Genomic DNA, 20128 nt, shown 5'->3' on the forward strand with positions numbered 1-20128 from the left:
AGACCACTAATTTGCACTGAAAGGAAAGTAGGACGATCGCAAAAAGACTGTGACTAAGTACCGTCTTGGGGTACAATTTACCTTTTGTTTAATCATTTAAAACGAGTTGTAAATCATGGTCGAATAAAATGGTTTTCATGGGGGAGAATAAATTGAATGTTATACGAGATGGCCCCCCAGGGCCAGCACTTCAGACCTGGGTTCTAGGAGATTAAAGAATTAAAGAACAGCACTCCAGCTGAAAACCAGCCAACACCAGACCACAACTTTGAGCCATTTAAGCGACAGCAATGCTTTAACCAGATTCTTTATTTTTAATTTAAATTTTTAGGTTTTACATGAAAATCTCACAACTTAAGTCATTCTGCAAAATGAAAAACCTGATTTTAGCCATCACAAAAAGTCCTTTAATAGATTAATACTCTTATATTAAGCAGGGCACAGAAATGAGGAGCCTGTTCATTTTTCAGCCCCCATACAGGTTTCCTGAATAGCTCTGTGCAGGTAGTTTAGCAATATACAATCTCTTCTTTAACCTGTGTTAGCTGGGTGGGAAAAACTCATCTAAACCCCATTATTAATCAGAATTTCCACACAAAAAAATTCCATAAAGATGATACAAGAGCTTTATTGCAGCAGGCACTTTACATGAAATCACCCCAGTATTCATATCCTCTCCATTGCTTTATATTAAATGTACATCTCTCTGTACAAAAATGAGAATGAGGGAAAAAAAAAAGAGAATAAAATCTAACCTTCAGTACTGAGCCAGTCAAATAACACTAGTGTACCATGGTGTACTCCATCATGTGCGCCAATTTCATGGTATAAGCCAAGACTGCTCGTCAGCCTCAGCTGGAGTCAGTCCTGGTCAGTTTTTCTAAATTAACGTGTTTTTAAAATTTTTCTGAAGTAAAAACAAACAAGAGTGTGAGGATGTGTAAGACCTTGCATATGATAACATGTACAATAAACACAAGACATCCCCCCCCACACCCCAAACCTTTCAAAACCTCAAGAGATAAAAAGCATTCCAACATACACTGTAGTTCTTCACTCATAATTATATTCTTTATAATGTGTCAGCTTCTGCAAAAATGGCATCTTTTTTCCTGTAAAACTGATTCCCTTGGGGGGGGAAAAAGAAACAAACGATTCCTGGCTCGCCTCTTCATGGTTTTTGTCTTCATAGCTTTTCTTCTTCGGCCAAAGGTTTTACAGTCCTTCAAACAGTCTTTCTGGCTGTCAGAACTCTGACAATGGATCCTAGGCCACCCACTGCAAAAGCCTGAGAAAGACAAGAACCGTTCAGACAAGATGACACGATTACAGTCACAGTCCTTTTTACCTGGTGAAACCAGTCGGCTGGTCCTGTAGGATCATGTCGTTCTGGACTCTTTGTATCTAAATGAACTTGACTGGAGGCAAAAAGTTCATTTTGCTCCTTGATTTCCTGGAGCACTTAGGGAACAAGATCAAAAGCAGTTGACCGATTTGTATTCTGATTCTTAGAACGTTTTGACAGTATTCTTAGAACTTTTTGTAAACCCAAATTTCCGTATCCTGCATTTTCTCTCCCTTAATGCTAAACCTAAAATAAGAGAGGGATCAACTCCATTCCAAATACTACCAGCAGCCTTAGAGATCTTAATGAACATCTGTCTTATCGCACACTTCCCTACGATCACTGTACCATAATTACATCCTGTGTTTAGTTTTGAAAAAAAGTCATAGTGTGCAATTTTATTAACAGACCAATCTTCCTTCCGGTTTTGCTTTGCGAAATAGAAAAGCATAAAGGCAGGAAGGAACTACTGTGAGCCCCACCTACTCGAAACAGACACAATTCTGATTGCTTTTATTGTAAGAAAGCTACAACACTGAAGGCAGTCCTTTCAGTTAAAGTAGCGCCATTGCAAGTTGCCTGCTTACAGGCAGGTCAATAGTGATAATCTTTGCTTATTTAAGTCATCTATGATATTTTAAAAGTGCCAGGATCATTTTTGCTCAGCATTTAATCAATTTCGAGTTGTTTTTGCAGATAATAAGAGAAATAATGCAAGCTAGTAGCCTAAAAGAGGGTGCAAGAATTTCCTTTTTAATTACTGGTTATACTACTGGCTTGGTTACAGCCAGTCTATGTCCAAATGCAGCTGTAGATGTAGGACTTGCTTTAAGCTCTCATAAAAAATGTTCACTCGAGACTTGTGTGCGCTTAGATACATCTGGCCTCCAGAATAGTGAAAAGAGGGATTTAAAAAATAGCAGGTTTTAAAAATGGTCATTCCTGTTTGGAATTTCACTTGCAAACTTCTCTAGGTTAACCTCCTGCAAAACACTTCGTTCCCCCCCTGTGAACGTCACACAACTCCTGAGTATTCGTCTCGAGCGTTGTACATCGTAAGAGACGCTATTTTAAACCTCGGGTCAGTGCGAAATGGATTTGTTCCCACATCTTCGTGTGCCTAAAAATAACACATTGCTTTTCTTTCCATGGAAACAGGCCTGGCTGCATAGAATCCCACTATTACCATTACAGCTAAATTTAAATGAGTTGAAAGGGAAAAATGCTGGAAATTTCACTATGATCCAAGGGTCAACTTGAATTATACAGACGGAAACGTAAAATTTTGAAAATACTTTTAAACCTCGTGCATTTACCGTAAGCAGCTTTTTACCGGAACTTTTAAGTCGGAAAAGCCGCCAATCACATTTAAAAAACGCATTTGAAAACATGAAAGAAAGGGTAACAACAGGGAACTCTTACACAAAAGCGTCAGAAGCAATAAGACGTGTTTGACTATGTCCAGATTGACTCAGCATATTGTCATGAGTTACAGTTTGGAAAAAATGTCACGGGGTCATCGGGATGGAAGAAGTCCTTCCCGATTAGCAAACATCAAACCTTTTGATAACAGAGCGATACTAACGTGCCAACTCAATCAGAAAAGAACGTGCAGGTATTTAATATACATTTGTGTCGGTGTGGCATGGTGGCATTGCTGCCTTGCAGCTCTGGGTTCAATCGGCGTGCGTTTTCTCCATTGGCTCCAGTTTCCTCCCAAAGTCCACAGACTGGTGTGAGTGTGTGGTCTGTCTGTGTGCATCCTGAATGGACTGGAGTGCCTTGTGTACCTTGCCTTGTGCCTGTTGGTTGTTGAGTTAAATTAACATAGTTTCTCTTTACTATATAAAGTTAAAAACTGAGGAGCAAATGCCTTTGGATATTCCCCTTGTAACCTTGAAATTTGGCTATATCGTGATCCTGATACTCCTCTTCCACATTTATGGAAAAGCTGAAGGAAGAAAAGAGTAAGAAAAATCTCGCAGAATCCAGTTGCCGTTTTGATGCCACAGGTCTGAAAGCCCAGGTTTTCGACCTCTTGAGACTTCAGTCTCGGAAACCGACCGCCACAATAAGCACGTCTTTTTACCCACCGAACAAAGCCCGAACGGACTGAAGGGAACCTACCTTTTCGTGCCACTGAAGCAAAATTGCACTGCTGTTTTCCGAAGGCTTCTCGAAGCCTCTGTAAATATACTTCATTAATAAGTCAACACCGTTCTTGTCTAAAGATTTCACAGCTGGCTCAATCTCGCTGCTTCTGAAAGACGTGAGGACACGCAGTACTATCCCCTGTGCCCGTTCCTGGGGAGAAACAGATAAGAGAGCTTTGACTAATCACGTATTAATCAAGAGTACCGTTTCGATATCAAAGCGTACACCACAGACTAGCTTTAGGTGTGTCCTACTGAGGTGTTGACTGAGGAAAAGGTGAAACAAGCAGAGCTAAGTAATGTAAACAGAAACGGGAGAAGAATTTCCCAAACACAGACATACATTTCACATGTCCTTCCGTAAGAAAACCTTCTGAGTGAGAATAAACCCCCCCCCAAAGTGTGATAAAACGGGACAGCATTTTGAAAGGGCCAAGTATCAGGCACTGTCCTTACCTTAGCTGCCTGATTCTTGGAGTTGATTGGAGGATTTCTTAAAACTGCATGAAATGCAGTCATCATGTCCCCTGTACATTAGAGTAGGTTAAGGAACACAACACCAGGCTCCAGCTTCATTGCGATAAAGTTAAGACCACACTGTAAATCACAGGAATGACTAGAAATGTCAGCGTTAAGCAACATCAGTTCATGTCCCACTTGTACAAGCAGAGCTGCTGGCATACTTAAGCTGTTTTTACACAAACAAAGGTCCATTTCTAATTTTGTGGAAAATCTGCAGAAAGGTAAGTTACGTTTTTTAAAAACGCAGCAATTCCAGGATCTTGTAAAAACACTGTACTGGTACTTAAGGGGATGCTGCTCTTTAATTCTTCGCGGTTTGTTCACAAATTGAACTCCTTCACAATGCATCAAAGGAAACGTTGAGCAACAAGAACTACCAAAATCGGCCGAGAGTACTGTGCTTTAAAAGAAAACAAATTGCATTATATGCCCAATCTTGGTAGAAGTAGCTTCCAGTAGTGTCAGATAAAAAGGAAAGATGCTTAGCAAGATGGAAGATTGAACTCAAGTCACTGAATTTTAGCTAGAACCCGAAACACTGATTCTTAAGATATTGGGTTATAAGCAAATTCTCACCCTTGTCTTATATTGCAACAGAGAGAATGTTTGAATTGAACACAATCCACACCTTAACCGATTAAACATTTCTCCGAAGTTTCCTGCTAGTCTCTCAGGACACGAGCTTATGTTTTTGTTATTCCAAAAACACCCACGCAAGTGACACCAAATTCTATACTGCAGGAGTCAATGATCAACAAGCGAGCGATTCTTACTCGCATGATAAAACAAACAGGTAAAATGCCTAAGTCTGGAGAAAGAGGATCGCAGGAAAACCGGAAAAACTGAATTAACTGGTTTGGGGACTTAAACGTTCTATCTTATCTGAGTGGAAAAAACTGGAGGAGCTTGTAGCTATACAGTAAAAGGAAATAGTCTGTTCTGAACTCTCGGTTACTTAAAAATTGACCGTCGAAAAAATCACTTCTCAGGAGTGTAGACCCCAATAAGTGCTAGACTGACTGTCTTTAAACGTGGCCTAGCCCAGGTTCAATACATGACTGGCCAGGCACTGCCAGCTCTGTGTGGACTGAGAGTCAGTCAGGAACTGCAGCCCCTGAACGTGTCCGGACTCTGTCTGACATGACACTCCTGTCATCGATCAATTTCTTACAACAGGACAACTGTGAACTTACTACCATGCACAAGTCATCTCCCCTGGGTAATTGCAAAAATTGTCACTGTGGTCACACCTTGTTGGTGATCTCGAAGCATTAAAGAAATGTACAAAATAAAATATACATGAGACTTCCCATCTGTTTCAGTACACGTTAGCAAAAGATCTAACTCTGGGGCAATTTTGAATAATTTACATACAGGCAAATCTATCTATCTCTGCTGTTTTACTGTAATCAATTTCAGTGTTCCACTAATCTCATGACGTCACCTACCTTAATCCCCAGCAACGATGCAAAGCTAATTTACATCTCTGTCAAGATTCTGTAGGTAAATGTATCCCACTAAAGACAGCTATTACAAAGCAGCCTACTGCACCCACAAACAGACCACAGTAGGCTTTCAAACTTATGCACGTTAAATAAAATTATACACCCAGCTAAACTGGAAAAAAATGTAATTGCCCTTTATCACGGCAAGTCTTATTAAAGAAAGACAGTCCTATTATTAACGACTGGTTGATTTGGGAAGTAAGCAGGTCTTTAGCATCTGTCTTCTTATGTGATTAAGCAACTTTCACCTGGTAAAAATTAACTGGTTCCTGGTGTGCTGTCAATATTGTCAAAAGGCAGGACTGGGCGATTTAAAAGAGCTCTTCCTTACTGCGAGAGCCCGCTCAAACAGCACAAACATCCATCTCTTTTCCCGTTTTCCACACCGCAGTGACAAAATCAAATTTGCCTGCTGCACGTGTATCTTTGTTCTGGGCTGATGGTGACCCTGGATAGCACTGGTTTTGTCTGCTCTTGCTTGGTGGTCAGCGGTTCTCAAACAGGGGCACGGGCTCAAGTCTGCTTGTTGCGACACACATATTCTACCGCAGCACCGGAGGAACCGATCTGGTAAAGGAAATAAGGCCAAGGACAACCACCTCGCAAAACAACCCAACCCCCCCCGTCCTCCCCAGCAGTCATCAGTCACGCGCCCCGAAGCGCGGACGAACGTTTCCTCAACCCGCCCCGAGCTGACTCGCGCTTGCTCCTGCTACCCACGCCTGCTGGCGCCACGCCGCAGGCCCAACCCGGCCTCAACGCCCCCCGGTTCACAAGCGCTTCCTGCGAGAGCCCTAGCATCATTTCAGAGCCCCCCCGCCACACCCCGTCTCGGGCGCAAAAACCCAGAGGCGCCAAACGAAACGGCCAGGCTTTCGCAAGCCAGCCTTCCGCCCGACGCAAATAACTACGTGAAGCGGTAACTCTGAGGTCGGCTCGAAATGGAATGAGATAAAATGTACCAGCTGGGGTGACGCTGACGATCTAATCGGCACAGCTGCCAAAAAAGCCACTGTGGGGGAGAACACCACGAGAAAGAGGTCTTCGGATCAGAGACACTTACAAGCTTTGCACCGGTTGCTTCTTGCAATCCAGGGTTTCAGGGGAACCAGAGTCTATTCCGGCAAGCAACTGGGGCAAGGCAGGGTACGCCCCGGAAGGGACACCAGTCCACTGCATAGACAGGGTTCATATAAAGCAAAAAAACAACGACTGAAAAAACTGCAACGTCAGGGAGGCGTCTCCGAAGTTAGCCACACAACAAGAACTTGCACGCCTATCGCACTGCAAAGCTCACTCTCCGGGCGATTCGAATCGATTTAGCTTCCGTCCCGTTTTCCAGGGGTGGGAAAACAAATCGCTTTTTGAAAATGTCTCCTGCGATTGTGTGTGTAAGGATTCTCGTTTCTCTTCGGAGGGGGGCCGTGTGACCCTCAGTGGCTGCTGTTGCTGCTGCTGCTCAGGATAGCTGCAATACGAAGTCAAAATAAACGCTTAGCTTAACACAAGAATGTGGAACAAGCTGCCCGGCCCTGTTGTTGAAGCCGATACTCGGACGCTCTTCAAGAAACAGCTGGAGGAGAACTCAGGAGCAATCGGCCGAGGGTCACAGGAACGAGACGGGCTTAATGGTGACCTCTAGGTTGTAACTCCTCCTAGTTTCTTAAGGTTATAATCTGGAGGATTCAGGTAAGAAGGGAGCAGGGAGAGAGGTCCTGATTCCCTCAGATCCTGCTACCAGCGCTCTTCACCATCGTATTTTTGCAACTCACTGCCTTGTAAAACAGGCTCCGGCACGTCCCGGCGTCTTGCCATTTACAGTGCCCAGCAGGAATCCTCAATGGGCTGTGCTGCAAGGCCAAACTGGCTCATCTGGTTTTTTTAAAGCACCGAAAAGCACAAATGCAGCAAGAGCTTATCTTCCTCCTGGATCCCAGCTTTGGGAAACGGACAGGAAGTGCGTTGGAATTTGAAAAGAATCGCTTTCGTTCTCGTGATTTGCATTCAGCTCCTGTCGGCTTCATTACTGAATTAGGCTTGTTTTTACCCATAGAACTCTACCCCAGAGACTTTTCGATGGCAACAATTCCTAATGACCAGTTTGGTTACGAGGGCTCGCAAAATACTTCAAATGTCCCAGACAAAAGGTCTCTCGGTTTGTGTACTTGTGTTGCAAGAAAATGGTAAAAAAATGTAACCCATTCAAATAACCTGTCAGACAGATAAAGGCTGCAATGCAGCCTTTTTAATCTTGGAAGCACCAAGTAAACACATTTGCTACCTATACTGCACACTATTCTGCAGCAAACATCTGCTCAGCATTTTTTTAATATGGGGCTTTAAGAGCAGAAACCCAGAAGCTGCTAAAACTGACCAGACAGGAGTTTACATTACAGACTGGAAAAAAGGGAATGAGTGTAGGTGAATTCCTTTTGGATGAAATTCACAGTCTGCTTTACTGAAGCACTAGTTTAAAATGTTGATGGAGTTTTTAACAACATGGGACTTCTACCAAAACAGTTAGGTTTCACGAGACAGATCCCACAATGCACTCGTGACATTAAAACCCACTCCAGAGAATAACCAGTATTCAATGGCGGAGTGTCAGCAAACAACACAGACTGATGGTAGCATTTGAAATCTTGGGCTATTATTAAAAAACTGGCACTGGAGTGCTGGGAATAAGATTTCTTGGTCCCTTTTTCTTTCGAAAAGCGATCACAAAACAATAAGAGCTAGACTAATTGAGTGCAGGCTCTGTTGACGATGTGGTAATGCGACTATTTCAGATTGTCAGATAATGTGAATTTTCTTACAGCCCCTGGGGGGCTGAGGCTGACAGGAGCTCGGGATGTCCTAGATATTATCAGAACGCTTGAAGGCCTAGAATCTGGTACGGAAAATTCAGAAAAAATGAAATCGTAGTACATTAGGATGTCAGCTGTATGGCATCTTTGACTGCAGGTGCACCCAGGAACCTGCACTGAACCTCTTAAGTTTTGGTTCCTCTTTCTCCCAGCTGGGTTGTGACAAGAAATGTACGCTGATCATGCTCAGATCAGCTCTTGTCAGGCAGAAGGAGCAGTAATGGGTTACAAAGCCTCCTCTGGTCTCACAGCTCAGCCACATCCTCTTCATAACAGGTCGACCGTAGCACCGCACAGGAGAGCACATGAGCAGATAGAAATCAGAGGAACCACTAAGCTCAGTTCATCTGTGCTCCTTATACGAGACATTTACTCCCCCATTCTCATCTGTCCATCTCCTGAAGAACTCCAAGGGATCAGGATTTGACGATATGGCTGGGAACTTATGATTGGACACCCTTGATTTTTGTTCCCAGAAAATGAGGTCGTTTGAAATGCAAAAGATACACGTTTCTTTTCCATCTGAGTCCTTGTGTAGCAGTCAATTCAAAGAACTACCCGACAGGTGATACCCCTAGAATTTGAACTGCCAAATCCAGCGCACTACTGTTTCTGTCTAAATTAGGGAGGGCTAAACCCATTCAGTTCCTTAACCCTGTCCCTAAAGAACCACCAGTAAGGCCAGGAATTGAAGGTCCTGTTTGGTGGGTTAGACTCCAGCTCCCACCCCCCGCAACCCCATACTGGACAAAGCGGTTTAGAAGCCAGACCGTTTAGTGACAAAATACCTTTGCTTTAAAATACTGGTAAAGCAGGCTTGAGGGGGAAAACCCCTCAAGAACCATTATTTACTCCTTTGTGATTGCAGTCCACCCCAGAACAAGGGCGCCACGTCCAACCTGCACAGCCAACGTCCCCCCCTGCGCCGTACGAAAAAGACGGATCCAAACAGCCGATTCGGAGCAGATGGCTTTGTTCCCCCTGCAGCTCCTGGCACCTGGACACAGCCAAGTGGAGGGAAGGATTTGGGATCCGAGAGGGGGGGGGGGGAGATCTTCGGTCTGGGGCTATTAAACTAGTATAATCCTGCATCTGCTGGGGAGACGCTACAAGCCTAATTCTTCAGGGGGTGCCGTAATACCGTACCTGAGCTTCAAACAGAGTAAGGATCAAGTACAATCTCCCCCTGATTTCCTTCAAGTGCACTTGTGCTTTTGCCCTGAATGTCGCCCGCAGTACATTCGCTAACCAGGGTGCAGCTGACAGGCCCATCAGACTCGCCGTCGGAGCGCCTTTAATTAGCATGACTAACGCGAGGCTGCTCCAAAACAGCCCTCGGTCTGCAGAGCAAAGCTGAGAGGGCGCTCGGAACCCGTTCAAATAGTTATTAAAGACCTGGAAATCTAAAAACCAGCACCTAAAGACATCCAAATTATTTGCAAATCTTAAAAACGGTCGATCAGGAGAAACGTATTATGTCCTGGGTACTTGCAGGCGATATGCATGCAAAATACTGCCAACGTACAGGCGTTTTTCGCACGACAGACTGCACCAGCTTCCCCGTGTGCTCTCGATCCAGTTATTCTTAACCCTGAAGTCACACTGTGGAGGCGAAAGACCAAAACCCGCCGAGGTACATTCCTGTCTATAAAACGTGAACATGAAAAATAAAAGTTATCCATGGGGGTGTACCATGGTATGTACTGCAAGAAGGTCCCACTTGTAAATTGAGGTCGCCCCCCCCCAAGTACTGGTGAGGTTCTAGATGAGAAAGATGAATTAATCCACTAAACTCGGAAATAGGCGCAAGAAAGTGGTCTACTGGGCGGTCATCCGACGGGGGGGACGATCCCGGGAGGTTATTTAAAGCGCAACCCCCAAAGATAAAGACGGCGGCGGTGAAGTGTCTCACCCCTCCTCTAAAAATACACACAGCGAGTGGGCAGCCCAGACCCACGACACAGGCTATGTGCTTCTCTCTAGCTACACGAACCGGTCTGGGGGTTGTGGTGGCTGATATTTCTGGTCTCCTGCTCGGGGCACCTGTGCGATAAAGTGAATTGGGGCAGAAGCAGCGAGCAAGGGCGCATCGGGCCAGTGAAACAGCACAGCTTGGTCGGGGCGAAAACCTCCGCCGGTTTTGCCCACTTAGCTTCACAACCAGGAGGGGAGGCGATTAATAACTAACCTGACCAGCTGAAGACGTCTACGGCCGCCCCCCCCCCTCCAAGACCATGCCTGTTTCTTGGGCTAACGCCACCTTAACGTTTCAGCCTGTCAAAAGTGCAGAGACGCATTTGGGCGAAATGATTTCGCACTCGCCAAGTTTCCAGCCAGCCTCATCTTGTCAATGAAAACATCGGGGGGGTCATTCGGGGATTCATGTCGCATGCGTTTTGAGGGCAGATCCTTTAACGCATGTATAAACTGTCCCCCCGTTTTCTTTTTAAAAAAAAAAAACAGACTCCCCCCCCCCAACGCTTTCTGGTCGCAGCTCATGTGGAGCTCCGTTTTTTCCGTGAATTCAATTCCGGCCGCAGCAGCTGCCGAGGTCGTGATTGCTTTTGGAAAAGTTGCAATAAAAAGCCCATGCCGCCAACTTTCAGAGGCTTGACCGGTACCTTTCGGGTAACCCCCTTTCAATACAGCCCACCCCGACCCCCGTGACACGCACAGTATCACCCGTGTTAGTCTATGGAGATGATGCATACCCATCTGCACGTCATTTGAAACCCAATGCGCTTCCATTCGCGTCCCAGGGAAAAGAGGGGAATAAAAAAAGGATATTGCCTGATGAGGCTGTCCACCTCGGCCGTGTCCGGCCCCTGCTGCTCGGCCGCCTCCTCCTGCTCGTCCACGAATTTGTTCTCGTCGTACTCATCGATGTCCACCTTCCGGAACCGGGACGACAGGGTGTTTTTCGCCATCGGGGCTGCTGCTGGCCCAGTCCTGCTGCTGGCCGGGTCCGGGGGGCAGGCGGGGAGGAGAGGGAAGGGGGGTGGGGGGTGGTGTCCAAATACTGTACTTTTCGCAACGGGCCGAAAGCGCAGCGACACTCATGTAGCCCAAGTCCTGCCTGCCTGCCTTCTGCACTCTCTACCTCTGTCTTTCACTCCCTCCCCTCCTTTTCTCTCTCTCTCTCCCTCCCTCCCTGGGCTCTAGAGAGACAAAAATATGGCAGCTCTCTAGACTGGCGGAAACGGAACTACCTCACAGCGACAAAACCCAGACCTGATGCAGCCAGCCTCAGGCTGCTCCGCTCAGGTGGGTGGTGGCACACCGTCTGGCCGGCTGAGGGTCGGAGCCGGGCGCACAGGGCGCGTCGGTGTCGCGCCGGGGCTTCTGTGTGCAGGTGTTTTATCCCGTCACTGTACAGTCCGGGACTTTAGTCGTTCACTTCAGCTGCACAGAGGTGCAATGTAATGCAATGAAATACAGCTTCACAACGAATGGTTGTGACTTTGTGAGACCGGGAATGTCAATCGATGAATCTTTTTTTTTTAAAAAAAAAGAACATTCTTCTGGGGTTGAATTATTTAAAAAAAAATCTATATGGATTTTAAGATTTTCTTCCAAGGTGGCGATCTGCCATTTGGGAAGATGTGAGTTGAATCCAGTAATAGTTGCATATGAGTCGTACAGAGTCGTTTTTGGAATGAGAAATTGACGCAACTTTTGAGTGATTTCCTCCTAAAGCGGTACCATCCTCTGGGGACATTATTTTGAGTTGTTCAGAGGGCGTAGAGCTGGTTTTTGTATATTGTTTTCAAATAAATCAAAGTTGTTGTTGTTGCTGTTGTTGTTGTTGTTGTTGTTGTTGTTGTTGTTGTTATTATGGCTCCGCTGTTAAACAAACTCCATACACCCCTTTCCCCAGTTCAAAGGCTCGTTTCCTGTTTATGAAAAATATCAAATATGTTCCCTCATTTTAAACATACAAAATGGTGCTGTGTATAAGAACGTTTTCCGGCGATATTTATCAATAATGTACGTGTGCCATGTTGGTTTTACGAAAGAGGAAAACTAAATACAGTTCGAAATAATTGATTTTCTGAAGACCCAAACTTCTATTAGGTATTACCCGAGCTGTGGTCGCTTTTTTCGACTCGGCTCTAATAACGAGTGGTAGTAATAAACGTGTGAGACCAATATCTTGAATTACCTCAGTCTAGAACAGGGGTTCCAGATCTTGGGTCTGGGTGCTAAATTGCCTAATTTACCCCTCCATTGAAAACAGAATATCCTCCAGCTAGGTTCAATCCTGGACCTTGGGGGTGCTGTCTGTGTGGAGTTTGCGTGTTCTCCCACTGTTCCTGTGGTTTTTCCTCCAGTTTCCTCCCACAGTCCAAAGAGACACTGGTCGATTTATTGGCCTCAGGGGAAAATGGCCCCGGTGTGAGTTTGTGCATGTCTGTGTGTCTGTCTTGCCATGGACTGGCGTCCTGTCCGGGGTGTATCCTGCCTTGCGCCCGTTGCTCACCAGTTTAGCTTTTGGCTTCCCTGCAACCCGGAATTGGAGGAAAATTGACCAATTTAGTGAACAATTGATTCATATTAAGCCATTTATGGGTCACTGGAGTGAAAACCAGAAGACATGGTGGCCCTAAAGGATGTTGAATGAACATCAGTGCCACTGGCTAAAGGAAACCGATGCTTTATTTTTTTTATAAGAGGTTCAGTTCGCCTGCCACTCCTCATCAGACAGTGACTCTTTAAAGAAACACGCAGTTGCATCCCTTGGTCGTTTCCTTGATCTTGACGCATATGTAAAAGATGAATGAATAATGAAAGTGTGCGCCTTCCACAAAATGGAGGCTTTCCTTAAGAATTTGTGTCGTTTTTTTTAAAGTTATTACTTGTGTCACTTCACAGTAGTAAACGTGATTGTTTAGTTTTAAATGTGATTAAATATTATTGAATAATATTGTCAGTGTTATTTATTATTGTGATGTGTGGGCTGTGGTTGTGTTTGGAATGTGAATGAATGAAATGTAGCATAATATAGGTATATTATTAAAGACACGTCCTCTCACGATAGCGCATCTATTAATAAAATTAAGAACCTAATTTATGACTTCGCTTAGGAGACCTCTTTTAATGGCGAGCGTACGGAATATAAATTAATACCTTCTGAATTAATTTTCCCACATGAAGCCCGGTTGTAGGTTACCTCGCAGGTTATAGGGCATTTCATTGTAACAGCTAAGATACGAGTCAGCTTTTACTTTTCGTGCTTTGTTATGGTTATTGTATTGTGTTGATTTAAATGGACGTGAATGATGTATTTTGTAATGTGATATAAATGACAACACATATGCTATAGCTCTATAACTATAGAGAGGAATGGTATTTTCTTCTGAAACGTCTCAACAGAAGACCACTAATCTACATTTTATTTTAAGAGTGTTCACAGTATCCTAATTTCAAAAGGAAAATATGTTACGTATCAGGGATATTACAATCAGAAAACATTTTATAGTTCTCTCCAATGTGTTCAAATTTTTAACTTATTTTTTGTAACCTACATGGTAACCTCTACAAGTATCTATAAATTAGGGAGACATTTAACCTTATTAAACGTCAGCTTTTGCATCTAACAACAACGTGATTTATATATATATACAGATTAGCGGTCGGTAGCGTCTGCAACAATACAGTCAACATTATGTGCGTCTTTACTAAAGTAAACGATTATGATACATTGGTTAATAAGGGAAAGGTTTTAAAATTCGAGTGACAGATGGAACATTCCTATAGCCTCCCCCCCCCCCCCTTTTGTGAAATACGTTGGTAGCGCCCGTAACCCGGTAGAGCTTCGCCGTGACCCTCTGGCCTTCCTTTCCTGTGACAGCCAGCACTGACGATGGTGAGATACCGTTCTTCCAAATCCAATCTCGTTTAATCCTTCGCTTTATAAACGTTATAATGTACAACGAACACATGCCAGCGTGTGTAAACTCCTTAGTTAAAAGTCAGATGGGTTATTAAACCAGTTGAAACACGACTTTCCCTCTATATAATACGTTTAATAGATTGATTCTCACTGGGCACTTTATAAACTAGTTATGGCTGTCGGGTTCTTTTACGTGGCTAGAATAACGCATGGCTTAATAAATCGTAGCGTTTTCCCCTCCAGCGCCTCTTTTATAGAATAGCATTGATATACTGTTAACCGTTTTGTTTTAAGCATCATCTGATCTCGCTGTATGGACAGCTCTTGTGCATGTGGTGCGGGGTTTGTTTGATAACTTTTTGCGATGATCGTATTGGAATATGGGGGTTCCTAAAATTCTTGGTCGGAAGGCTTTATTCGTTTGTTTTTTTTTCTGATATTTAGTCTTCGTTGGCCAACCTATATAAAACTGGCTGCGTTTTGTGCGGCTCTGAATCGAAGCTGAGGACCTGCTTTCAGAAACCTATTAAAAAACAAAAGTGCAGGGCAGGCCAGTGTAAAGAAAGAAGATTCCCTCTAAAACATTCTCATACATTTTTATGGGGGGAACTTGTTCTGCTGCAAGAAAGCACTTAGTTGTATTTACAATGATAATGCCGCTTGTTTGTAGTTGCATTGATTGGAGTTTTAGTAGGTAGGCTTGTGTGCTCACCTTTGGAAAGTTCAATTCACGCTAGTGGAACAGACGTTTTTTTTTTGTCATCATGCACGTAAAAGCAGATACAGATCCACATTTCTTCACGGGGACAATAAAATATTGGAGTGTCTACTTGTGTCAGTTCTGTGGGTCCAACAGGAACGCCTTGCATCTGGATAGGCATCTATTATTATTATTAATAATTATTATTATTATTATTATTATTAGGCATCTGCTTTTGGAGAGAGCAATCCAGTCCATAGAAATAGTTCCAGTCCCAGCTGTGTCAGCTTGCACAGGCTGCAAAGGAACAGGTAGGGGTTTATTCCACGCTGAAAGGATAAGAGAACATTTTGGCTGTGGAGCTGAAATGTTGTCTCTTTTCCTTTCAGTGTGGAATAAACCTGTACCTGTTGCCCCACAGTTTATTGGAAAAACCCTGCAAACACTCTTACTTCTCAGGAGCCTGGGCGGTGTACCACTGGGTGGCCCAGCCAACTTTTTGTATTGTAATGCAAAAAGTATCAATTAGTGTATTGAAATGCTGTGAACAGTGGTCGTGTTCTTTTCTAACCGGTGCCTGATGGCTCTAAAACCTGAGCTGGGGTCACAAGAGATGAGCAGGGTGTCATGGTTCCGCAGCCCGGGTGTTGGCCTAGCGAATTTGTAGTTTTAGCTTCTGAGGCTGATCGCGCAGGAGATGATGGGGACGCGCGGGGCTGTGTGTTAACGCCGTCTGTCCCGGTGCCCAGGCGAAGATCAAGGCCCGAGACCTGCGCGGAAAGAAGAAGGAGGAGCTGCTGAAACAGCTGGATGACCTGAAGGTGGAACTCTCCCAGCTCCGCGTTGCCAAGGTCACCGGGGGAGCTGCTTCCAAGCTCTCCAAGATGTAAGTCCCGGAGGCCGATGGGGGTCGTCGTCGCCGCGCACCGTGCGGCCGAAAGGCTTTGTGTCGATGTGACCCGGCAGTTTTTAACGAGATTCAAAGACGACGAGACTGAGACCCCTTATTTCTTGGCGTTTTGCTCAAAATCATGTTAAACTAAAGGTTCCCGTGCAGGATGTACTGGTGTCATAGCAAAGCAAAAGGGACTCAAAATTAGTCTGTAACAGAGAAGATGATGCTGTGTGCCATCTGTGTTTTGCAACCTCAGATGAACTAAACTGTTGCTCACTGAGAGTCCCCAGGACTGGCACTCAGTGTTGGCTCATCTTGTCCTGTTTCCTTCCCCCGTCATATTTGCTTCTGATTTCAAGTCCCAGTTCAAACCCACTTATATTGACTAAATCTTTTTTTAGATTTAAACAAGGTTTTTCACTAAAACTGGATCTCTGTGGAATCCCTCAGCTTTTGTACCATCACAAATTTAGGTTCAGCATTGAATCGTTGAGGCCCGTGATCAATGTGGTGCTCGTGTAGGTGAATATGCAGTATTATCTGTCAATTCTACAACAGTTTGTCGATAATTCCTTACAACAAAATGACTCTGTAAGTGATGTGTAGATATGGGACTCCCATCCAGGTACTGGCCAGGCTCACACCTGCTGAGCATCAGTGGGCTGCCAGCTGTTAGTTGCTGATTGATATAACTGTAGGCAGCTAGATGAAAGCTCAAGTCCTGAATCTTTCTGCTTGGGTGTTGTAGGACAAATGAGGTGTCCAGGAGGACGGCACGTTTCAAGGGCAATGCTTTTGTCTTTCAGCCGTGTCGTGCGCAAGTCCATCGCCAGAGTTCTGACTGTCATTAATCAGACACAGAAGGAGAATCTGAGGAAATTCTACAAGGTAAGTACTCTGCCGCTGTACTGGATGGATAGGAGTATTGTTCTCTTTTGGTATACATGTTCAGAAATACGCAGTACTGGTCCGATGGGTTCAAACACCGTAAGCCAACAAGGTATTTCAGTCAAGTCGAAACTGCCAGTGGTGTCACAAACCCATGAGTACTGGTCTGAAAGCTGGGCTTTTCTCTTTCAAACCAGTTCCTGGTTGGTTTTTTTTTTTGCATTCATTGGATTGGGTCTTAGGATGAAATAAACTTCAGCACTGCTAGATGGTGAAATTCAAGCAGAAGGTGAGTTATTATGGGGAGCATTCAAGCCACTGCATAAATGACCTGGACTGTGAGCAGAGATTCTGTGTAGTCAGCAGTGTTTTAGCACAGAAGGTTTGGCCATAGTAGAGGTTTATGACTTTAGTTCTTGAAGTTTACTTCCAAGCAAAAAGCATTGATTCTGGTCATTTAACTGTAATCATAGTGTAATATGTAGAATTTTTTTTTTAAATGTACACTCTCTGAAGAATTCCTCTGTCTTTAGTGTTATAGTCTGTTCTGTGTTGTGTACTCAAGAATACCCACAAGTAGAAATTGAAATTAGACACTTAAGTATTGCATTTTTAATGGATTAGGGAATTTGTAATTAAACTGTACATTCATATTCTCCTGACTCTTAATGTTTTAGTATTTGCAGAGGTCCAATACAGTTCTTGCAGATTTCTATACAACAGATCTATACAACAGTGAGTACGTTTATAGCAGAAGAGTTGGGACATAACTATTGTACTTCTCTCAGGAAAATGGTCACTTTAAAGTCACTAAATACTGGGGAGTACAGCAGTGTTTTAAAACTTACTTTCCAAGATAAATCTGAAAATGTATAATCCTTCCCAACACCATCCTACTTCAGAGAGAACTGACACAACCTTTGAACATTGACAAATTAAGCCTTGCATTCCTGTCCTTATTTCCAGGCTGTGCTTGGAAACAAAACTCATGGGCATTTCCCAGTTCTGTTGGTTGTTCAGCTTGAAACGACCATTTGCCGTTGGAGAAACACTCCAGCATTTCTGGTGTTGCTGAAGTGGTGTAGGCGATATGATAGAAGGTGCATACCCCAACTGTGAGACACAAACTTCACCTTTCCATAATGTTCTGGTCTGCAAGACAAACACCCAGCGCTGCTCTCCGTTCCCATAGACGCAGTGTGAATTAGTTCTTGCTACATGAACACCTCCTAAGCAGTGCTGCTGGCCGGCTTGTCTGGCTATACATGCTGCTGAGGAGGGACACCTCTCAAACGGACAGATTTCTGCTCTGCAGAAACAGATTGATTAAAAAAAGACTGATCCACGGTCAGTTTTGTGGCGGGGAGGCATGTAGTCCCCCTTTTACAAAAAGCCAGCCATTTGATGTGTTTTCAAGCCCCGGCAGTACATTTAACACTCTTTAAAAAATGTGAATTACACTTTTTCAGTGTGCCTAGGAGTTAAGCTGTCCAGAATCCTCATTAAATGCCCCCAAAAACATTTTTGACTGCCTCTCCTGAAATTTCCTACAATGATCCTGGTCTTTGCCTGGTTACACTGCAATTCCAGATCATTTTCTACATCCGTCATTTTCGGTGTGCTCATACTTTATCTAGAACTATGGTCTCTTTGATAATCATTTTTTTTTCCTTCAGTGGCACAAAATGCAGATACATTTTTTTTATTCCCTTCTGCCCTGCCCTGCCCTGCCAGGTTGAATGAGATACACAAATAATAATAATAATTGCTTACACTTATATAGCGCTTTTCTGGACACTCCACTCAAAGTGCTTTACAGGTAATGGAGACTCCCGTCCACCACCGCCACCACCAAATGGAAATTAGTTCTTTTTTAATCACCTCCCTCAGGTATAAATGGCCTGTCAGTAGGAGGAAGTGAAGCTCCCTTTACCTCTTCCAGAAGGTTAATAAGTTTACAGTTTTAGCACCTTTGATACGTAAGAATCATTTGGCACAATGACAGCTGTGGTGAGGAGCTTGTTGATTGAAATCCCAGGCGAGACACCGCTGTTGTACCAGGTAGTTCACTCGGGATTGGTTCAGTGAAGTGTCCAGATCTATAAATGGCCAAGCGAAAGTTGCTTTTTGTGAGTTTCAGCTAAGAGAGTATAGTGATATTGGCTGTGGCATGAAAGCTATATCTGTAAGAAGTGTATTTGACAATTCTGTGATGGTGTTCTATAGTACTTGTCACTGTGAAAGAACTTGCTGCTTTGTAATTGTGTATCTCTGGCAAACATTGATTTTTCATTGTGCTCTGGGTTTTGAATTTAAGTTACTCCATTCTAAGCAGGCCTTACAATCATAATATTTCCACCAGATTGTTGACAAACATTTTAGTTTCACGTGTTCCGGAATTTTAAAAAGGGTGGTTTTATATTAGTCTTGTTCTTGTTTTGTGCTTAGATTGATAGATTTATTGATCCCGTGAGGGAAATTGCAGTGCAACAGCAGCTTAACACACACAACACAGCCAGAGTGTAACGAATTATATAATAATAGTACAATACATACAATACAAGAGTTACTCACAGTCCGGACACACAAAGAACAAACTAGAACAGAACAGTACACAGAAAAATCGTATCACACATATGAATATAAATATAGATATAAATATAAATGTATTGCACAGGTCCCTGGCATATATTGCACAAAAAATGGTTGTAAACGGGGAAAAAGAAAAAGTAGTGCTTCGCCTACTTGTTAAAGTCCTTTGGTCATTGTATAACTACCTCTGTGTAATATGTAACTAATCGATGCCGTATGTTGTGCTGAGAGCTGGGGGTTGTTGGGAGTGTCGTTACACAGTGAAATGCTTTTTAAAGAAATAGATGGTGGCGGTCCCGATGAAAGGACTTGGTGTAGAAACGGCGTGACTGGTTGTTCAGGCGCAAGTAACCGTGCTTTCGTTCAGGGCAAGAAGTACAAGCCTTTGGACCTGAGGCCGAAGAAGACGCGCGCCATCCGCCGCCGGCTCAACAAGCATGAGGAGAGTCTGAAGACCAAGAAACAGCAGCGGAAAGAGCGTCTGTACCCCCTCCGCAAGTTCGCCGTCAAGGCATAGCACTGTTGAATCATGCTAAATAAAAGCCCGAAACAAAGACGTTCTCATGGTCGTTTAGTGTACATATTTGATTGAAATAAACCACTTGGCTAGATTCTCTGGTTAAAGTGTTGGCTGTGTCAATGGGGACAATGCGAGTTCTCCTAGATTCCGACCTCGGCTCCATCCTCGTGTGGCAGGGATGTTCTGTAGGATGGGATGTCGTTAAGACTTACCATTTTGGGACCTTTTGTTTAAAGGAAAACAAAGTC

The 20128-nt window shown here is 43.9% G+C and overlaps 3 protein-coding genes across 3 annotated transcripts in view; 2 read left to right on the forward strand and 1 right to left on the reverse strand.

The window, feature by feature from the left end:
- golga1 (golgin A1) overlaps positions 1-10785 on the forward strand; it is a 47952-nt gene extending 37167 nt beyond the window's left edge. Inside the window, exon 25 of the mRNA XM_088615240.1 lies at positions 9261-10785. The gene's annotated coding sequence lies outside the window, so the exon portion shown is untranslated. The remainder of the gene's footprint in view (positions 1-9260) is intronic.
- Positions 613-11584, reverse strand: arpc5lb (actin related protein 2/3 complex subunit 5 like b). The gene is made up of 4 exons (XM_088615266.1): positions 11179-11584; positions 3955-4026; positions 3473-3649; positions 613-1288 (listed from the first exon to the last, which is right to left on the reverse strand). The coding sequence occupies exons 1-4, from the start codon at positions 11317-11319 to the stop codon at positions 1226-1228; spliced, it is 453 nt and encodes a 150-aa protein (XP_088471392.1). The 5' UTR covers positions 11320-11584; the 3' UTR covers positions 613-1225.
- Positions 11585-14146: 2562 nt separating this feature from the next.
- Positions 14147-19914, forward strand: rpl35 (ribosomal protein L35). The gene is made up of 4 exons (XM_088615267.1): positions 14147-14258; positions 15735-15871; positions 16687-16768; positions 19728-19914. The coding sequence occupies exons 1-4, from the start codon at positions 14256-14258 to the stop codon at positions 19875-19877; spliced, it is 372 nt and encodes a 123-aa protein (XP_088471393.1). The 5' UTR covers positions 14147-14255; the 3' UTR covers positions 19878-19914.
- Positions 19915-20128: the final 214 nt, after the last annotated feature.

The sequence above is a fragment of the Lepisosteus platostomus genome, chromosome 21 (assembly GCF_059453375.1).
Source record: "Lepisosteus platostomus isolate fLepPlt1 chromosome 21, fLepPlt1.hap1, whole genome shotgun sequence".
In the NCBI taxonomy this organism is placed as follows: domain Eukaryota; kingdom Metazoa; phylum Chordata; class Actinopteri; order Semionotiformes; family Lepisosteidae; genus Lepisosteus; species Lepisosteus platostomus.